This window comes from Petaurus breviceps, unplaced genomic scaffold, assembly GCF_028583685.1.
Source record: "Petaurus breviceps papuanus isolate PSGF00001 unplaced genomic scaffold, PetGlider_PUasm1.0 99, whole genome shotgun sequence".
NCBI lineage: Eukaryota > Metazoa > Chordata > Mammalia > Diprotodontia > Petauridae > Petaurus > Petaurus breviceps.
This window is the reverse complement of record NW_027187465.1, coordinates 24,188,018-24,208,734: the sequence shown is the minus strand read 5'-3', so window position 1 is coordinate 24,208,734 and position 20,717 is coordinate 24,188,018. Positions and strand designations below refer to the sequence as shown.

Sequence of the window (20,717 nt, the reverse complement as noted above, 5' to 3'; positions counted from 1 at the left end):
AGTTAGCAGGCCTTCAGGTGCACTACAGAAGCTCTGATTACTGTCATTATTATTTTGCTCAAGGGCTTGTCAGTAAGGCCTTGTCACAAGGTAAGGCCAGTGAGGGCGGGTTCAGGGATTCATAACAAGAAGTGAATGCAGCTAAGCTGGAGGGGAGGAGCCTGGGAAGGCCACAATTACGAGCTGGGCACCACCAGAGCAGGGACAGGCAGGCAGCCTCGGGCCCACAGAACCATCGTGGCCCAGCAATGTGGTTCTGGTGGCAGGAGCGCTGGCCTGCGCTCAGACAATGTGGGGATGGGGACACCGGTTCAAAGCCAGAAGCCCGGGGAGGGTTCCCTTCTGGGCTTTACCCACTGACTGTGTGATTTTAGTCCCTCCATCAATAAGCATTTATTAAGTGTTTAATGTGTTCAGGTGCCGGTGACAAACATTCCCAATCCTCAAGGAAGTGTACATTCTAATGGGGGAAACAACGTGTACATGATACGTCCATACAGGTTTGTATACAGAACAGGTGGAAGGGACGAGGTGGGGGATACCAAGAAGGGTCTTCTGCAGATGGCAGCACCTGGCCCAGTCTAGAAGGAAGTCACCGCTTATAACGGCTCTGAGCCTCTCAGTTTCCTCATCTGTAAAATGGGGACAACAGCAGCTGCGGCTGTGAGATCAAGGGTGTCTATGCTGGCTGTTATTTATTACCACAGGGAGGGCATGGGCTGCTGCTTCTGCACCTGCCCGATTTACCAAGGTGAGAATTTCTTCCTTCCCCACCCCAGTGAAAAGGGAGGAGAGGTGTGTCTCCTTGGGAGTAGAGAGTGAGCTGCGCCTCTGGCCAGTCAGATGCTATCCCTGGGAAGTGGAGGGGGTGACGGGGGAGAGAGGGGAGAGGCCGAGACTACTTACATTGGGGAAGGCCGAGTAGCTGGCCCCAGCCATCCTCTGGCCAATGTCTCAGGAGGAATAGACTCTGCCCTCCCACCCCATCCTCGGGGCAGGGGAGCCATTCACTTCGGTGGTTAACTGGGGGAATTGAGGGTGTGTTCTCATCTCCGCCCACAGTCCAGTGACACAAGCCCCCAGGGACGGGAACCCAAGCCAACAATCAGCTGTGGCTGCCAAGCAGAGTCACAAGGCTTTAAGTTCTACTGGAGCAGGGACCCTTTTGTCCCAGGGCACAGCACAGAACCAGGTACACAGAAGCCCCTTTAGAAACAAACCAAAACAAAGCTTACTGGACTGTGGTGAAGCGTGACCAACTCAAAGGACACTCCCCGAGGGCAGGAACAGTCCGAGTCTTGCCTTGGAATCCCCAGCACTAAGCCTGGAACTTTGTAAGCACTTAGTCAAAGCTCTGGTGAAGTCACTGACTGAAAGTCTCCCCGGATACCCCGAACCTTTCACGGCAGTCCTCTTTATGATGGCAAAGACCCAGAAATAAAGCAAAGGCCCACACAAGGTGTACAGCAATGGGAGTGACCTTGGGCAAGACACTTCCCCATTTGCCTCAGTTTCCTCCTCTGTAAAATGAGCTGGAGGAGGAAACAGCAAACCACTCCAGTGTCTCTGTCAAGAAAACCCCAGATGCACAGTGAGTAAGAGCACCGGCCCCAGAGTTGGGATGACCTGGGATCGAATCTGGGCTCAGAAATAACTGTCCGTGTAACCTCGAGCAAGTTACTTAACCCCAATTGCTTAAAAAAAAAAAAAAAAAAAAAAAAAAAGGAAACCCCAGATGGCATCACAGAGAGTTGGAACACTGAAAACAACTGAACAACAAAAAAGATCTCAATAAAGTTCTGTTATAAAAGAAAGAAAATTACCTTGTGTTTACTTTGTACAAACTTGAATGTGTAAATGTAGCTATGATTCTCTGCAGTGTCCCCAATAGAATATAAGCTCCTCGAGGGCAGACTTTCATTTTTGTCTGTGTTTCTATCACCCAACACAGTACCTGGAACAGACTGGTATTCAACTGTCATGTGCGACTCTTTCTTCATGACCCCATCTGGGGTTTTCTTGGCAGAGATACTGGAGCGGTTTGCCATTTCCTTCTCCAGCTCATTTTACATATGGGGAAACTGAGGCAAACAGGGTGAAGTGACTTGTCCAGGGTCACACAGCTAGTAAGTGTCTGAGGCCTAATTTGAACTCATGAAGATGAGTCTTCCTGGCTCAGACCCTGTGCTCTGCGCACTATGGCTCCCCCAGCTGCCCTGGAATATGGAGAACCCTTAATAAGTGACTGGCTGAGTTGTCGAATTTTCTTCTTGGAAGGCCTAATTTGTACCAGCCTTTCCCCATCCTCCTTATGGGCATACGTGGACCTCCAGGTTGAAATCTCTCCATCAGTCCCTGGCTCCCAGGTTCCCCTTTCCCTCCTCCCCTGATGTCAGCTCTGTTAATGCCCGTGTGAGCCACACCGTCGGCCCCTCTTTATGTTGTGGACCCCCAGGCAGTCTGGTGAAGCCTGCAGACTCCGCAGAAACAAAACAGAATGTATGAGATTCAAAACTAGTCATGATGACAGTGGTGGTGCCAATACCTAACTCTGATGCAGCATTTTAAAGTTTGCAAAGCACTGGAGCTTGCTGGGGCCTCACAACTTCCCTGGGAAATAGGAAGAAGAACATAACTGTGACTACTACTACTGACATTTATATACTGCTCACACTACTACCACCACCACCACCACCACCGTTTATACAGAGCTCACAATGAGCCAGATACTATGTTATTTGATCCTAATAACAACTATGGGAAGTAGGTGCTATGATGATCCCCCTTTTACTGATAAGGAAACCGAGACAAACAGAGGTGAAGTGACTTACCCAAGGTCACACCACTAGTAAGTGTCTGAGGCTGCATCTGAACCGAGGTCTTCCTGACTCTGAGCCCAGCACTTTTTTTTTTTTTTTTGCTTTTTGGAGGGGGGAAGGTAGGGCATTCGGGGTTGAGTGACTTGCCCAAGGTCACATGGCTACTTTTGTGTTAAGTGTCTGAGGCTGGATTTGAACTTAGTTCCTCCTGACTCCAGGGCTGGTGCTCTATTCAGAGCCAAACATTCTTTAAAAATTTATCTGTTTTAATGTCTGAAACGGCAAATATCAATAAAAATAATCCCCATAAACCAAAGATCTTTGGAATCCTCAGTAATTTTTAAGCAGCTAAAGGGAGATCCTGACACCAAGAAGCTGGAAAAATGGGAGGAGCTGAACCTTGCTGAGTGTTTGCTGCCTGCGGGTATTTCAGAGTAAAGGTGAGAGGTGGGAGAAGGGGTATTAGAGGGGAACTGAGCATGCAACACTGTGGGAAGGGCTCGAAATGCCTAACCAAGGCCTCCCTATTTTGTCCTGGGGGTAACGGGCTCATGCAATATGGTACCTTTGGCCCTTGGCTCATATAACTCCCCTCCACACACTCTGCAAGCCAGCCAAACTGGGCTGCTCTCTGGCGTGTAAGCAGGCCTTGTGCCCACCCTGTTCCCTGTGGAACCTGGACCCCATCTCTCTCCCCACAAGGACCTGTTAACACGGACTTCATCTCCAGCATCACTTCCTCTGTGATGTTTTCATGGTCCCCACCAACTGTCCCCGTCCCATCTCAAACAGCCCTTGTGTTTTTATAACTTTCTTTAAAGCTATTTATATAATACTATATGTTTTAATGACCAGTCTTCTTCTTGGGAGGAGTCATGAATAGAAAACTGAGGCCCAGGAACAGGAAAATCTGAATTCAAATTCAGCCTCAGACACTTCCTAGGCAAATCAGGTAGCCAGCCTGCCTCAGTTTCTTCACCTGTAAAATGGGGATCCTAATAGTACCCACCTCTGAGGGCTGCTGCTGAGGCTCCAATGAGATCCCATTTGTAGAGCACTCAGCACAGTGTTGGCATATGGCAAGCACTGTTATTATTGTTAATAAATAATAACTCCTGTGTTGTCCCCAGTGCAGAGCACAGGCCCTCACACACACCTTTCCTGACCCAAATCTACAGGACAGCGGCCAGGCATACTCACGTCATCTACCTTCGGCTCGGTGACGGGGACCCACTTGTAGATTCGGAGGGACGTGTCGCCTACAGTCACCCATTTCTTCTCCCTGTGGATGATGGACAAAGAGATCCTGGTTACTTGGGGTCCTGGGGAGGGGGCCGGCAACAAGCAGAGCGGGGGGAGGCAGGGTTCTGGGGGCAGGACGCTGGATCTGTCCAAGGTGCTCAAGACCAATCTCTGCCCACAGAGACCAAACTCCTCCAGTCAGGCCGATGCAGGGCTTGGCCACCGGGCCAGGGGGCACTCCCTGCCCTCCTCAGCAGTCTGTCTGTCTGGGAGAATGCAAACTCCTCGTCGGAGACAGAAAGGCCCCAGACACACCCAATGCTCACCGCAGCTTGTGTGTGTGTGTGTGTGTGTGTGTGTGCGCCCAAGGGTTGGGGCATGGCGCAGCAAACACAAACCCCACAGAATATCACTGACCTGGGACAAGCAATGACTCTGAAGGATTCAGAGGATGCAGGGAGGCCATAGAATGAGGCAAGCAGGACCTGGGGGACCACACACCCCAGTACAACAATACAAACAGAAAGGAAAGACAGAACAAACCTGAGCAACCAGGCCCAAGCGTGGCCTGGGCTCCCTCCACACCGCAGAGGTGGGGGGCCACGGGTAGGGAATGCCGCATACATCACTGTCTAAGTGGGGCCAGTTTTAACAAACTCTTTCTTTTTCGATCTTTGTTATATGAGGATGGCTCGCTGGGTAGGGGAGGGAGAGAGGACATATCTAGAACTCATCGTGATGTAAAAAGAAAGACATCAACAACAATTAAAAAGAAAAAAAAAGGTTAAGCGTCTTGAAGGCAGGGACTTTCTTGTTTTTCTCTGTAAACATCTAGCTGTATTAGACTGCTGGGTGGTTCAGTGCATAGAACACTTGGCCTGGAGTCTGAAAGGTCTGAGTTCTAATCCCTGCCTGAGACACTTATTAGTTACCCTGGGTAAGGCATTTAACTTGTTTGCCTCAGTTTCTTTAACTGTAAAATGGGAATGACAATGGCATCTGGGGATCATTATTTATCAGGTTGGCTGTGCTGGGCAATGAGCAATCAAATACAAAGAGGAAAAAACCAGTCCCTGCCCTCAAGAAGCTGACTGAGAGGACACAACAAGGGATGCAGAAATATGCAGAAAGTGATTTCAAGAGAGAATTAACAGACTGGGGAGGGGGGAGAGGGAGAGATAATAGAAAAGAGTGCTAGGAAGCAGCCCCTGAGATGAGGCGTAAAGCATGCTAGAGACTCCAGGAGGAGAGACAGGAAGGCATTCCTGGCATGAGGGACAGCCTACGCAAAGGCTTGGAGAGGGGAACTGAAAAAACGGCTGGAACATTAAGTGATAATGTGAAATCACTATGGCATGATGGATTAGAGCCAGACTGAGAAAGGGTTAAGAGCAGGGCACAGAGGAGCTTGGGTCTTATCCTAGAGGCACAGGAAGCGATATGGTCAGATCCAAGCTTTAGGAATACCGCAGCCTGGGAGATGCACACAAAACGGAGTGGAGGGCTGAGACTAAAGGCTGGGGTGCAAAGGAAGGGGCTATTTTATTCTAATTCCGTCAGATTTTTCAATGTTCTGATCACTTTTGCTGATTTTTTCCCCTCTTCTTCTCTCCCTAAAAAGAATCCTTTGTTATATGATGGGCATCTGGCACATACATGTGCAGATGCCGTCAGCTTGCTACAATGATGTCTCCTCCTCCTCCCCCCTCACAGCTATGAGGGACAGATGGCTCACTGAGAAATGTAGGTGATGAAAAGAAATTAATAAAACTCCATTAAAATTAATTGGAGACTCCATAATTTAATCCTAAGGAGGTGGTGGGTAAAACAACAGAAAACTGCACCGGATAAATGACAGTATCCCAAAACTTTGGGGATGGAGATGAAGGGGGAAGGATACAGGGGGAAAATCTGGGCTAGGGAGCGGATGCCAGAGTGCACGAAGCCCTGCCACCTGAAGACTCATCTTTGTGAGTTCAAATCTGGCATCAGAGGCCTTATTAGCTGTGTGATCCTGGGCAAGTCACTTAACCCTATTTGCCTCAGTTTCCTCATCTGTAAAATGAGCTAGAGAGGGAAATGACAAATGACTCCAGTATCTTTACCAAGAAGACCCCAAATGAGGTCACGAAGAGTTGGACAGGATTGAAACAACTGAACAATGAAATTATGAATGAAAATTATGAATAAAATTTTATTTTATTTTTTTTGCTTTTTGGAGGGGGGAGGGCAGGGCACTTGGGGTTAAGTGATTTGCTCAAGGTCACACGGCTAGTCCTGTGTCAAGTGTCTGAGGCCGGATTTGAACTCAGGTCCCCAACTCCAGGGCCGGTACTCTATTCACTACACCACCTAACCCCACCCTGATAAAATTTTATTTTTTTAAAAAGGTATTATGATAACCAAGAGATGGTGAGGGCTGAGCTGGGGTGGGGGGGGCGTAAGAATCACTGATTTAAAGCTGGAAGGGCCTCTGGGGGCAGAGCCAAGACGACCGAGGAATAAGATCATTCCAGCCCAACTCTCCCAACACCCCCCTCTTCAAGTTATCTAGTCCAACCCCCAACGGCTCAGAGAAGTAAAAATGATACAGGGAGTTAATAAAAGAGCTTCTGGGGCAGCGGGGGAAGTGTGCTGGGCTTGAGGACCTAGGAGGACTGAGATTCAAATCCAGTCTCAGATGCCTGCTAGTTGTGTGAGCCCGAGTAAGTCACTTAACCTCTCTGCCTCAGTTTCCCTCGTCTGCAAAATGGGAACAATGGCACCCACTTTCTAGGGTTGTTGTTAGGATAAAATGAGCTTTGTAAGCCTTCACGCACTATATAAATGTCAGCTACTGTTACTACGTCAACTCAAGCCATCTGCCCACTGCACCACAACCCATGACTGGGGAAAAGGCCATCCCCCTGCAACAGAGAGCCTGGGGTCCTTTATCTGGGTCAGCAGAAGGCAGAAGGCCCTGGGCACCATGCCCACGGTGGCAAGTTGGCAGAAACACCCCCTAACCAGACCCAGCTTGACCCACTTTCGTTTGTCATTTGGGTAGGAACCTTGCCAAAGGCCATTCACCCACCACACATGTCTAACAGCCAAGGATTCCTGTTTGGGCTCTTCTGGGGAGGAAGGGCCTGGGGTCTCTGCAGAGAGCGTAAACCCTACTGGGAGGCACCTCTGGAGATTGAGAGAAGAGAAAGAGAAAGGGAATGGGAAGGAAAAAGACAGGAAGGGAGACAGAGGGGGGAGGGAGTGAGAAAGGGAAAGGGGGGGAGAGACAGAGACAGAGACAGAAGAGAAAAAGAGGGGAGGGGAGGAAGAAAGGGAAAGGGAAGGAAAAAGACAGTAAGGGAGACAGGACAGAGAGAGGAGGAGAAGGAGTGAGAAAGGGAAAGGGGAGAGGGGGGAGAGGGGGAGAGGGGGGGGGCGGGGGGGGGAGCAGAGAATTTGGAGCCATGCTTGGCTGCACCCGAGGGCCAGCTCAGTATTGATGCTGATGTGGTCTGAAAGGCAACTCAACACAGGCCTCTTGGCTCAAGGGCAGGGGCCGCAGATGGGTAAGAGGAGCCCGACTGGAAAGCAACATGCTAATGGGCTCTGCTCCCCCCAGCCCTTGGCTGTCTCCATTATATATTATTCATGTCCCTCTCCTGGGTCACACGTGCACGTAGAACACACAGCCCCAAGATCTAGCGGAAGGCTGGCTAGATCCTCAAGGAAGCAACGCAGCGGGGCAGGGATGTGAGGATGAGGGGAACACAGATCCCTCTCTGTTCAGGGCCAGTTCACTCTACTGTTGGCAGAGGGTGGTATCAGAAAGAACGATGTGTTGGTCATCGGAGGGCTCGAGTTTCAATTCTGGTGTGGTGGCCTCAGGTGAGTCACTTAAGCTCGGTGAGCCTCAGTTTCTTCATCTGTAAAATAAGGGGGGTTGGGCCAGGTAGCCTCTGGAGTCCCTTCTGGCTTTACAGCCACAATTCTATTATCCTGAAAAATGGGGATAACAAGAACCCTGCTTGGAAGGGCTGTAGTGAGGATCCAATGAGGTGATACAGGGAAAGGGCTTGGCACAGGGCCTGTGAGCATTTAATCAATGCTTAGTCCTTTCCTCTACTCCCTCCCCTTCCAGAAAGACAGGCCACCTGAACCCAAACACTGTTAGTCCTTCAGGGCCCAGTACCTTCCATAGGTCCTAAAACTGCTCCATTAACATCTGCAGGAGAGGACCAGGGTGGGGACAAGGAGATTACAGTGCTCTGATCAATTAATTACCATCAAAAGTGCTGGCAGGCACTGGGATAATCCAGGACGCACAGAGGAAGGCAGACAACAGCCCATGCCCTCAAGAATGCTTCTAATGGGGGCGGCTAGGTGGCACAGTGAATAGAGCATCAGTCCTGGAGTCAGGAGAACCTGGGTTCAGATCCGGCCTCAGACACTTAACACACACCACACACACACACACACACACAAAAAACCTAGCCGTGTGACCTTGGGCAAGTCACTTAACCCCAATTGCCCTCCAAAAAGAAAAACAATGCCTCTAATGAGGGAGACAATGTTAGCTACATACAAGATATGCCAAGGGGGCAACACAAGACAGAGCACCAGACCTGGAGTCTGGAGGATCTGAGTTCAAATCCAGCTTCATACACTTCCTAGCTGTGTTACCCTGGGCAAGTCACTTAGCCCCGTCTGCCTCAGTTTCCCCACTTGTTAAATGAGTATCTGTCAAGAAAACCCCAAATGGGGTCACATCCGGCTGAAGAACAACAATTCAAGAGTATAAGACATTAGCCCTGAGGGGGTGAGAAATTCCTCCAGCAAGAGGGTAGGATTTCAGCTAAGGCTGAGAGGAAGTTGGGAGGCTTTATGTGCATGTGTACCTCACATTGGGCATTTATTATAAGGGCTATGGTTATTCCCATTGTGGAGATGAGGAAACCTAGGCTAAGAGAGAAGGCAACCTGAGACATGCCCATAGCAAATGACTTGTTCTAGTCATACAGCCAAGTGCAGCAAAGGTGAAGATGAAGGACAAACTCACTGCAAAAAGACAGAGGAGACTGATTAACCCAAGCCAAGGAAGACCCAGCCCCTCTTTGCCCAAATTTCAAACCCATTCAAAATGCCCACTATGTACCAGGCACTGGCTAAGTGCTTTACAAACTGGATTCTCACAACCCTAGAAGGCAGGTGCTATTATTAGCCCCATTTTACAGTTGAGGAAACTGAGGTAAACAGAGGTTAGGTGACTTGCTCAGGCTCACAAAAGTAGTGTGTCCGAGGCTAGATTTGAACTCAGGCCTTTCTGACTCCAGATCAAACACTAGCCAGTGGACGGGTGATTTCTATGATATAGGAAATTCCCCAGAAGAAGGCCCTCTTCCTCTACCAACAAAGCCTTGACCCCTCTAAGTAATATAAAGTCCTAGAGAATTGCCTAGAGCAGCAGTATCAGACTCAAACATAAATGGTTGGACATAATGACTTAGAAAACCACAAATTAACATTATCTGCACTCTGTTGTATTTTTGCTTAAACATTTTCCAATTACATTTTAATATGGTCTGGGTCACACTCGGTGACACCTCTGGGTCCTGGGGCACTGAGGAGTTGTGACTTGTCCAGGGTCACTGAGCCTGAATTGGTCAGAGACAGCATTTGAGCTCAGGTCCTCCTGGTTCTGAGGCCATGATGACTCTCCTTGTAACAAAAACTTCTACTGTGCAATAAAACATGAAAGTGGGCTTGATCTTGATCATAAAGCTGTAGGGGGGGGGGGGGGAGGGGGAGGGAAGAGAAGGGGGACAGGACATCTCTGGTCCTAGAAGGGATAGGGAGGGAGGCATTGAAGTGGTTTCATCGGAGTGGCCTAGAACTCAACAGCTGTTCAATGAGGAAGATGCTGGGATAGCCCAAGATGGAGTGGGGAGGAGGGATTAGATTCAAGAGGCACTGGGAAGGCCTATGATACAGCCACCCAGGCGGCCATGTCTCCCATTATAAAAATCCAGAGAACAGTATGCCACCTGTATTCACTGTAAATAGGATTATGGGATCCCATATCTCAGAGGGACCTCATCCAAACCCCTCATTTTACAGAGAAGGAAAATGAGGCCCAGAGAGGTGAGGTAGTCAGTATATAGGTCATAAGCCTCTGAGCTGACATTAGAACTTTCGTCTCTCCCTTCAAAACCCAGCCCCATTTCTGCTGCCCGATCTAGTCTTGGTTTGTGGGTGCACAAAGTCCAAATGACAGTTCTAAAAAAAAATTTTTTTAAATAAACAAAAAAAAAACAAAACTGGTTGAATTAATTAGCTCTGTTATTCAAAACCTGCTTTTAAAACAACAATTACCTAAAAAACTCCCCCTAAAAACAACTTTTGATGCTGGAAGTGAGAGTGGCAGATATTTCACTCCCCCCCTCCCCCATACATACTCATGGACACTCTTTCCTAAGCTGTTTCAGGAACTAAAAAACAGAGCCTCCAAACCCCTTCCCATTCTCTGGGTCTTGGCTCAGAGCAATTCCAGCCTTTTCCTCTCCCTGTCTTTCCATGGGTACCTCATTCTAGCATGAAAAGTTCTGGCTTGGTGATACTGGGCCATCAGGTAAGCAGACCCCTGGAGAAAATCACTTGTGTGCTCTGGGTGATCAGAAGGATGAGGACTGGGGTGGCTAGGTGGCACAGTGAACAGAGCACTGGCCCTGGAGTCAGGAGGACCTGAGTTCAAATGTGGCCTCAGACACTTGACACAAAACTAGCTAGGTGACCTTGGGCAAGTCACTTAATCCCAATTGCCCTACCTTCCCCTCTCCAAAAAGAAAAAAAAAAAAGGATGAGGATTAAAAACCCTGGCCATTGCCTTCCTAGGGCTGATGTCCCTCCCTCTGGCCATCGACCTGCAAAAGTTCAACTGTTCCGGCATCTGGTTTCTACCCAACCATCTGGAGCCCGGGTTTCCAAGCTTGCCCCACCACTCAAAAAGCTCTTAAGAAAAGGACATGCAAGTCCAAAGCCCCCTGCCAGGGCCTCCAGAAGCCCACTCGGCTGCCCACCGCTGTCTCCTTTAGGCAGCTGGCCACAATATATGGGAACAACTGTCATCAGCATCCAGGAGGAAATCGAAGTTACTGGCTCCTCTTTCCTTCTCTAGCATAAACACCAGCCTTGTTATTTCATCTCAATTGAGTCCAATGCTTCAATCTTGGCAAGTGCCTAGACCTCAGTTTCTCCATCTCAAAGGAAAGGGCTGGATCAGGAGATCTGACCTGCTTTCTAGCTCTTACTTCCTGATCTCATGGTGCTACTTTTGTTTTTCTCTCCTTTAAAATAGCCATAAAGGAGCCAGCAAAAAGAACACACGTTTATAGAACTTTCCAAGGCCACAGGGATCATCTGACTTTGAGTTTGGAAATCCAGCCCCAGAGGCAGCTGGGAGCATGGGGGAAAATCTGAGTTCAAATCTTGCCTGAGCCACTTACCTCAGTTTCTTCAACTATAAAATGGGGATAATAAGCACACCTACCTCCCAGGGTGGCTATGAGGACAAAATGGGGTAGTATTTATGAAACGCTTTGCAAACCTGAAACCCCCACATAAACAATAGCTATTTCACCCTAAGAAGGAAGTAACTTGCCGGAGGTCACCCAGGGAGAGCCCAGACTGCGTCCAGCGCCACATTCAAAGCTCTTCCCACTATGGCCACACGGGCCCTCAGGGTTAATTATGTGCTTTCTTCACAAACAACTCCGTTTGTTAAGTAGTATACTGCTGCCTTCATTTTACAAAGGAGGAAACTGAGGCAGTTACATTTAGTCACACAAAGCCTTGGGTCACAAAGCCAGAAAGTACCTAGTCTTCCAGAGTATCAGCAGATGAAATCTAACAAATCCAACAAACATTTAATAATTTTTAAAATAAATTTTTATTGATACCTTTTATTCTTAACATCACCATAACTTTCCTCCCCATTTTCTTTTCCTTCCCCTTCCAGAGAGCTATCCCGTTTTTAAAAAAAGTATTTTTATGAAGACAAAGGAAAACAATTAGCTAAATGATCAATATCTCAAAAAAAAAATGAAAATTCACACAACAATGTAATAACACTTGGGGTTGTCCTACTGCAAAGGGATGGGCTGAGGTGGGGGTTCTCATATCTCTTCTTTGGGGCCAGGTTTATTCTTTCTAATTTTGTAATACTCATTTTAGATTTTTTTTGGTGATGGTTCTATTTCCACTGATGGAATCATTGTGGACTTTTCTCAGCAAATCCTACCTAACCCTGCATCAGTTCTGAGCTGTCTTTTCATGATTCTCCGTATTCATCATACATTTCAGCACTAAATTCCATGACATTCCTGTATGATTTGTTTATCTATTCCAATCAATGGGTACCTATTTCTTTTGCTATCGCAAGAAAGTACTGCTAGGGGGGGGTGGCTAGGTGGTGAACTGAATAGAGCACCAGCCCTGGAGTCAGGAGGACCTGAGTTCAAATTCGACCTCAGACAATTAACACACACACAAAAAAACTAGCCTTGTGACCTTGGGCAAGTCACTTAACCCCAACTGCCCCTCCAAAATAAGAAAAAAAAAGTGCTGCTATAAATATTTTGAGTGAAAAGGGGCCCTTTCTTCAACAAGCATTTACTGATGGCCTATGCGCCAGACACTGGAGAAACACAGAGAGAAAAAGAAAAAGAAGTCCTTCTCTCAGGGAGCTTATATCCTCCTGAGAAATATACCATGTAAATTGCTAAGTATATACAAGATAATTTTTTTCAAAGAGCAAACCTCAAGGGGGGGGGACCTCGAACCTTGATAAACTGAGAAGGAAGGAAGAGGATCAGGCCTCTCTCTAGGAGAGACTCCCCAATTTGGGGAGCTGGAAAGAGAAGGACAAGTGTATGCATGCAAGTTGCTGCCTAGCTCCATAAACTACCCTGGCTCCCTATTTTATCTGGCATCCAGCATCAACTCTTCTGTTTGGCCTTAAAAAGCCTTTCACAAGGTTGGTCTCTATCCCAGTCTTATTATACCTTATTTCTCTTCCTGAAGTCAACCTGTCCTTCTTGCTACTTTGTAACACTGGACACCATTCTCTCATCTCCATGCCGTCCCAGAGCTGGTTCCACAGAGCAGGGCGGCCCTCCCCACACACCTCAACCTCTGAAGAATCCTTAATTTCCTGTCTCCAATATACTTTACAATTATTTTGTATATATTTTTATAACGTTGTATATGTTGTCTCTCCGGAGAGAATGTAAGTTCCTTGAGGGCAGGGACCATTTCATTTTTGTCTTTATAGTCTCCAGTACCTAGCACAGGATACAGGGCATATAGTAGGGGCTTGTTGGGAGTGAAGGAAACTAGGGATTGGAAGGGAGGGAGGAAGAAAAAGGAGAAGGAAGGGAGGAAGGAAAGGAAGAAAAGAAAGGGAAGGGAGGAGAGGAGGAAGGAAAGAAGGGAAGGATGAACAGAGGAAAGGAAGACGGAAGGTAAGAAAGAAGAGAGGAAGGGAGGAATGAAGGAAAGGAAGAAGGAAAGAAGGGAAGGAGGGAAAGCAGGAGAGGAAGGGAGGGGAGGGTCCAATTCCAAGGACCTGGGCAGATAAGGAGGGTCCCCAGACTTCGGTAAACAACCCTAAGCCTTGAAGAGCTGAGCCTGCCGGCCGGTCTGACCCTAATAAAGCCCAGATCACCTCTGGGGCCCAGGGCATGCCTGTGCGTGCCCCCGGTCCCGCGGCCCAAAGCCAGGAGCCTCAGCTGCTCCCCCAGACTCCCAGGCCCACGTGCTTGCTCAGAGGGGAGCTGGCGCTCGGCCCCTCCCCAGACAGGAATCGCCCTCGCCCCCAGCTCTCCCCCCCCCCCCAGCCCTGCCCTTTCATTCATTCGGCTCGGGATCAGAAGTCACTCTTCGTGCCTGGCGTTCTGGGAGTTTATTTTTAAAGTCACTGCCATGAGGCTCCACGCCCGGCAGATGCTGCAGCGGCGAGTTACAAACACACGTGCCCAAATGCACCAGTGGGGCTTGGGCGGGAGGGGGGCCTCACTTTAGGAGCAGAGGGTTCACTCCCAGAGGGGGCAGAACCAGAGGAGATCGAGGCACAGGCAGAGGCCGGACGGGAAAGGACCGAGGCTGAGCCCAAGCGGGAGAAAGAGAAGAGAGACAGCCGAAGGCGGGGAGAGACAAAGGCAGGGGGAAGGACGGACCAGCATTTATGGAGCACTGACTGTGTGCCAAGCATCAGCATAAGAGGCAGTGGCAAAGACTGGGAGGGACAGAGAGACAAAGAGATACCACTGAGACAGGAATGGGCACAGCAAACAGGCAGAGGGGTCAGAGGCAGGGTGAGACAGAGAGAGACAGCGAGAGAGAAGGAGGGAGGAAGAGAGAAGAGGGGGGAGAAAAAAAGGAGAGGAAGGAAGCAAAGAAAGGTGAGAGAAAAGAGGGAGAGAGAGAGGAGAGAAAAGGGGGGAAGGAAAGAGGAGAAGGAAAGAAGACTGAAAGAGGGAAGGAGGAAGGGAGAGAAAGGGGGAGAGAGAAGGGAGAGAAGAGAAAAGGGGGAAAGAAGAGAGAAGAGGAGGAAAGAAAACAGAGGAAGAGGAAGAGAAAGGGGGAGAGAAGAGAGAGGGAGGGGGAGAGAAGAGAAAGAAAGAGGAGGTAGAAAGAGAAAGGAGAGAAGAGGGGGGAGAGGAAGGTGAGAGGAAGTAGGGAAAGGGGAGAAAAGAGGGGGAAAGATGACAGAAAGAAGGAGGGAGAAAAAGAGGGGAGAGAAAAGAGCGAAGGGGAAAAAGGGGGGAGGGAAGAAGAGAGGAGGGAGAGAGAAAAGAGAGGAAGGAGGGAGGACAGAATGAGAGAAAAGGAGGGAAGGGAGAGAAAGGAGAGAAGAGGGGAGGAGAGGGAGAGAGAAAGGAGACAAAGAGACTGGAGCTGAGACTGAGCCAAAGAAGAGACACAGTCAGAGACAGTCGGAGACTGGGGGAGGGGAGAAGTGAAAGAGAGAAGGAAGGAGGGAGGGAGAGAAGAAAAGAAGGGAGAAGGGAAAAGGAGAGAGATAAAAAAGGTAAGAAAGAAGGGAAAAGAGTGAATATGAATCAGAGACAAGAGGTCAGAGGTAGGGAGAGACAGGCACGTGGGCAGAGACTGGCCCATAGCAAGAGACAGGACCACAGACACAGGTCAAGGGCAGAGGGAAACAAAGAAATGAGGACAGACTGGACCAAAGAAAGAGCTAAAAAAAAACAAACAAACCCCAAAATGAGGTCCCAGAGGACCACAGACAGGACAAAGAGTGGGTAGAAGGGAAGGGAGGGAAGGAATCCGGGGTGGGGTGAGGCAGGGACTGAAGCCACATTTCACACACAAATCTCAAAAATCACGCCATGGATAAAAATATCAAAATCATGTCTGGTGAGTATGAATGGCACATCCCTGGTAAATGCTGTGGCCTTCTGCTAGAGCCGGTCTCCACCTGTGCTACTTCCTGTAACCGAGCACCTGAAAACAGAAGCATGCTCTCTCTTCTCCCCTACTCTCCAGGCTAGGGTGGTGGAGGGGTTCACCATCGGCCCCAGCCTGCTAAAAGGGCCTTCGAGAAGCCCCCAGCTCAGAGGAGGTCCTTTGTAGGAAAAAAAGCCTCTCTTGCCTTAAGTGCCCATCTGACCTTGGCCTAGAGCCTCGATGCCGCATGACCCCCACACACAGACCTGCTGACTCAAAGAGAGTTCTGTGCCCCAAGAAGGGAATTTCATTCCACACAAAGGGGCTTTTCTTCCTCGGGCATTCAAGTCTCCCAGGAAGCTTGTCCCTCGGCCTTCCTTGGCCCTGTCTAAACCTCAGCAGGGCCTTAGTCTTATTCATCCAATGGATCCCAAACCACTGGCCACAGGACTCTCGAGGGGACCTCCACCACAGAATCCAGGGCTGGAAGGTACCGGCTTTCTTGGTTGTGCCCAGAACTCAGAATCATCTCCCACCTCCATGCACACCCTCCCTTCTCCTCACCTCTCCCTCTCAAAATCCTCCATTCCTAGCTCAGTTCAGGGACTGCTTTCTTCCTACTGGAAGCCTTTCCCTATCCTCCTCATTGACACTGCTCTCTACCTTCTTGAATTATCTTGAAATTTCCCATCGAACATAAGCTCTGTTGAGAATGGCACTTAATGCTTGTAGAATCACAGGATGGCAGATTCAGAGCTGCAATCAACCTTAGAGATCATTCAAAGGAGCACAGATTTGGAACCAGAAGGGACATCTATCCCCACCCCCAACACCATTTTGCAAATGAGGAAACTAAGGGACTTGGCCAAGGTCACATGGGTGGCAAGCAGACCTGACCAAAAGAAATGCCTACCAAGCAGCCAAGGAAGAACATCAGAGACATTGAGACACAAGTTTGGAAGCCCGTGGCATCTGGGAACAGAATGAGTTCATAGAGAACCAGAGGTTTCAAGCTGGAATGGGCCATTAGCACTAATTTATTCCAACCCTGTCACTACAGAAACAAGGAAAAGCCCACTGAGGGGACATGACTGACCCTAGGTCACCTAGACAGCACTGAAACCCAAATTCTCCTCTCCGATTCCATCACTCTTCCCACTGAATCAACCCTGCCTCTTGTAAATAAAACTAAAGTATGGAAGATGGAATGGAAACCCTAACAAAAAAAAAAAAAAACTTCTCTCCCCAAAATAGCTCCATCTGGCCTTCCCAGCCCCAAGAGCCAACTCTGGGAACATTCAGACCCAACTCTAAGGGAAACAGGCCTTGGCCTGCCCTAGGGTACAGCTGTCTACTGTTTATGTCCCGCATCCCTGACCGAAGGCAGCCTGGGCCAGTGCCACCTGCTCTAATCTGTAACAGAACATTTCACAGAACAATTCTGCCTCTCTGGGGACCCATGGCCCTTCTCTCCCTTAACCTCCAACCCACTGGGGTTGGGTTTCTTTTTCCTCTCCATTGGCTGGTTCATCAAAGAGGACACCACCATTTTGGTATTTTTTCCTCCCACAGATATCTTTTGGTAGTGCTGTGTACCATTGGGTTTCTTAGATTGTGGAAATGCCACAATGGGTTTGCTATCTCAACAGAAGGAAATGGTAGACCTTGCCTTGGAAACAGAAGAGTCAAGGGCATCCAGCTCCTTGATGGGATGGGGTATGGGTGGAAGGGTAACTTTTTTTGAAGGATCGCTGCTGTGGAGCTTGTAGGCCAAATGATACACCAAATCAGATTTTCTAAAGGGATGAGTACCAACCACCAAGGTGCTGCAAGTTTCCTTGCAGCCCCGGGTCCAGTTAAGATATAATTATGTACATTGCTGGTCTGGTGCCCCCACATTGCGAGAGCTCCACTCAAAGGCTCCAAAGAAGCAAAAAGGTCTGGAGTAACTAGGCCCACTCCAAAAATCTCTTCTGGTAACCAAACAAACAAAAGCAAAGTGGGGATGGGGAGCCAGCCTCAAAAAAGCAGGTCCCAAAATGAAATTCTAAAAAAGCAAAATGACAAGGGACAGGAGACGATGAGTGGTCTGGCTTTCACCCATTCTCGTCCAGGCTGAACTCTGGGGTAGGCAACAAGGAACAGCCCCTCAGAGTTGAAATGAGGTGGCTCCATCTGCCCCTGGTGCAGCAGCTGGAGAGTCCTGCTGGGCTGCTGAGAGCCTAATAAGCAACCAGCTGGAGCAGCTGTCAGGTCGCTGGGGCCCTCCACAAGGTTCTCCTCTGAATGGGGTGGGGGTGGGGGGCCCACCGGCACGGTGGAGAAGAGGCAAAAAAAACAGAAAGAAACGTGTCCACTCTCCCTATTTGTATGTTTGGACGCAAAGGCAATGAGAAAAACGTTGGGCTCCTTCTCCTAAAGGAAACCCGGTGGTCGTAGTGACAGATAAGGGGACCCAGAAAAACAACACTTTTCTTAAAGGAAAACTTTCCTGACCCAACCCATCAAGCGACAGAAGAAGGTTCTATGATAAGGTCTCTTTTTGGTTTTTAGTGGATGGTGATTTTTTTTTCATCATTTTATAGGGATGCATTTCCGGAATTTGGTAATCCTTTAACACCGGGGTTGTGAGTCAGAATGGACTGGAACGGCCCAGCCACACAATCCTCTTCTCATGGTTCTGAATATTCTTTGTCCCCTGGTAAGCCAAATCAGTCCATTGTCCCGGCATCTAGCCACTCGGAGGCAGCCCATTTCAATAGGAGGGCTCGGAGCACGTGGACGTTATTGATTTTTTTCCCCTTTTCTTTTTTTTTTTTTTGGTTGGGTTTGGCTCCAGAGGGTAACTACTAACTTCTGACAACCTATGAGGGAGCACTGCTTCCAGTGTTTAGAAACTGAGACCACAGCGACCTTAACAGGGGAGGGGACTTTAAAAAAAGTAACACCATCCCCTAAACTTGTCAACCAAACCTAAAGTTGTACGTATGCGTGTTTACATATAGGTCAAAACATCCTGAAACATTACAGAGCGGTCCAGCGAACTTCTGGGAACACTCCTCCTCCCAGTTCACAGGCCAAGGGGAGGGGGCTGGTAAATCCATGGGAAAGTGAAGTTGAGATGAGGGACACACGGGGAAGGGTTCCACCCAAGTGGGTTTGGCTAACCTCGTACACGCCGGCGTCTGGAAACCAAGGTAGGCGCCCCCACCTCACTGACCACCCCCCGAAGGGAGCCAAACTAGCCCAAGGTTAACAAGAAGTCAAGTTTTGATGAGAAGCCGAGCGGTTCCATCTGCTTGAATGAGGCGGATGCCCCCCAACAGTAGTCGGCTGGGGTGTATTCACACACACCCCCGTTTCAAAACACCCTCTTTTCCGGAGCAGAAGCAGCACTCCAAATACCGGACCCGGCTGGCGCTTCTCAGTGCCCCGGGTCAATTACAAGGAAATTAACCAGCCCCGCGCCCCGGGCTTACACCCGGGCCGGAAGGGGTGGGGGTCGGCCCCGGCCCCCAATCCTGCTCGCTCGCTCCCCCTCCGAAAGCGCTCAGCGGCCTCTGCAGACTGCGGGGCGCCGGCGGGGGAAGGGCGGGGGGAGCAGGAGGCGCCCCCCCCCCCCGGCGGCACAATGGAGCCCTCGCCTCCGCCGCCCGGCAGCGCAGCGCATCCCGCCCGGGGCCCCGCGGCCGCCGCACAAAAAGCTGCCTTCATGTGACTCGCAGAGAACGAAATGGCTTCTGGGTCCTGCCTGGATTTCCCCTCCCCGCCGCTGCCGCCGCCGCCGCCGCCGCTGCTGCCTCCGCCCCGGGGAGCGGCTCCGGGCTGCGGGCTGCGGGCTCGCGCACGGCCGGGCTCGGGGCCGCTGCCGCCGCGCCAGGTGGGGTGGGGAGCTGCGGGAGCCGCGGCGCGAGCGCACCTGGGGCAGCCGCTCGGCTTCGGCTCCGGCGCGGGCGCCCCCTGGGCAGGTGACCCGGGCTCGGCTCCCTCCTGCCTCCCCTCCCCGGCCCGGGCCCGGGCCCCCGCGGGCACACTCCCGCGCGCACACACGGCCACACTCACACACGCGCGCACGCCCGGAGGTCGGCCGGCCGGCTCGCTCGGGCCCCCTCCCCTCCCCCTCCCGGGGGGCCCGCCCCCCCTTACCATTTGCGCACTTTCTCGATGGCCGCCATGACCCTCTTGATATCATCTTTGGCCCGGCTCCTGGTCTCGGCTCGAACCGACCGGCCCGACATGGTGCTGGCTAGGCGAGCGAGGCTGCTGGAGCGCGCCCTGGCCCTTCTCGCTTTCCCCTCCTCAGCCGCGCACTCACTCGCACGCACATCCACACACACACACACACATGCATGCATCCACACACTCACTCACACACTCGCACACATACACACACTCCCGCACGCACACACACACTCGCACACACACACATACATACACACAAAGCCTGCTGCCGCCGCTCGCTCCGGGCCCAGTGCGCAGGCGCCCAGCGGCGGCGGCGGCGGCGGCAGGAGGAGCCGCCGCAGCAACGGCGGCGGCAGCTACAGCAGCAGCAGCAGCTCCGGGCAGCGGCGGCAGAGGCAGCAGCGAGCAGGGCCAGCGGCTCGGGCTGCAGCGGCCGGGTCACCGCGGTGAAGGAGAAGCCGACCGCGGGGGGCTCCTGCGCTCCGGGGACGCGCCCGAGCCAAGTTCTGGAGCGTGCGACGCCCCGGGGGCTGCCGCATTTCCCTCCCCTTTAATAAATAAATCAGTAAAGAGGCCTTGGAAGGCTTCTGCGCGGGGGGCTGCTGGGTGACCCGCGCTTCGTCCTGCCCTTTGACAAATGCAGACCTGAAAAGGTCCCCCGCAACTCCCTGCGCCCCCAAAGCGGGGGTGCCGAGCAGCCCTCGCCAAGAGCGTGGGGGAAGGGAGGGCCCGACGCGGCGGCACGCTGCATTCCCCACCTACTGGCGCCCCTCTCCCCCTCCCCCACGCCATCTTTCCTCAAAAGCGCCGAGAGCGAGCGCTTTCGCAGGCTCTGCTTTCGAGCCTCGGGATCCCTGCGCACTGTGGGCGCTCCTTGGACTTCGGGGGAACCGGGCTCGTGGTCTTTCCCGCCCGGGATTGCTTGCACTGCGCAGGCCGTGTTGCAAGTTTCCTATGCGGCCAGTCCCTCGTCTGCTGGCCGAAAGCTCAAACTTCATTTTGGAAAAGTTACAGCTGTTTTCTTCCCTT

General features: G+C 50.8%; 1 protein-coding gene across 2 annotated transcripts in view; it reads right to left on the bottom strand.

Annotated features, from left to right (window-relative positions):
* BCL7A (BAF chromatin remodeling complex subunit BCL7A) overlaps positions 1 to 20,002 on the bottom strand; it is a 46,902-nt gene extending 26,900 nt beyond the window's left edge. Inside the window, exons 1-2 of one of the 2 annotated variants that reach the window (XM_069081666.1) lie at positions 19,653 to 20,002; positions 4,029 to 4,101 (exon numbers count right to left, since the gene is read on the bottom strand). In XM_069081666.1, the coding sequence (XP_068937767.1) occupies positions 4,029 to 4,101; positions 19,653 to 19,861 (282 nt within the window). In that variant the 5' untranslated portion in view covers positions 19,862 to 20,002. Of the gene's footprint in view, positions 1 to 4,019; positions 4,102 to 19,652 lie in introns of both variants that reach the window. The other variant, XM_069081665.1, reaches the window with a different exon arrangement.
* Positions 20,003 to 20,717: the final 715 nt, after the last annotated feature.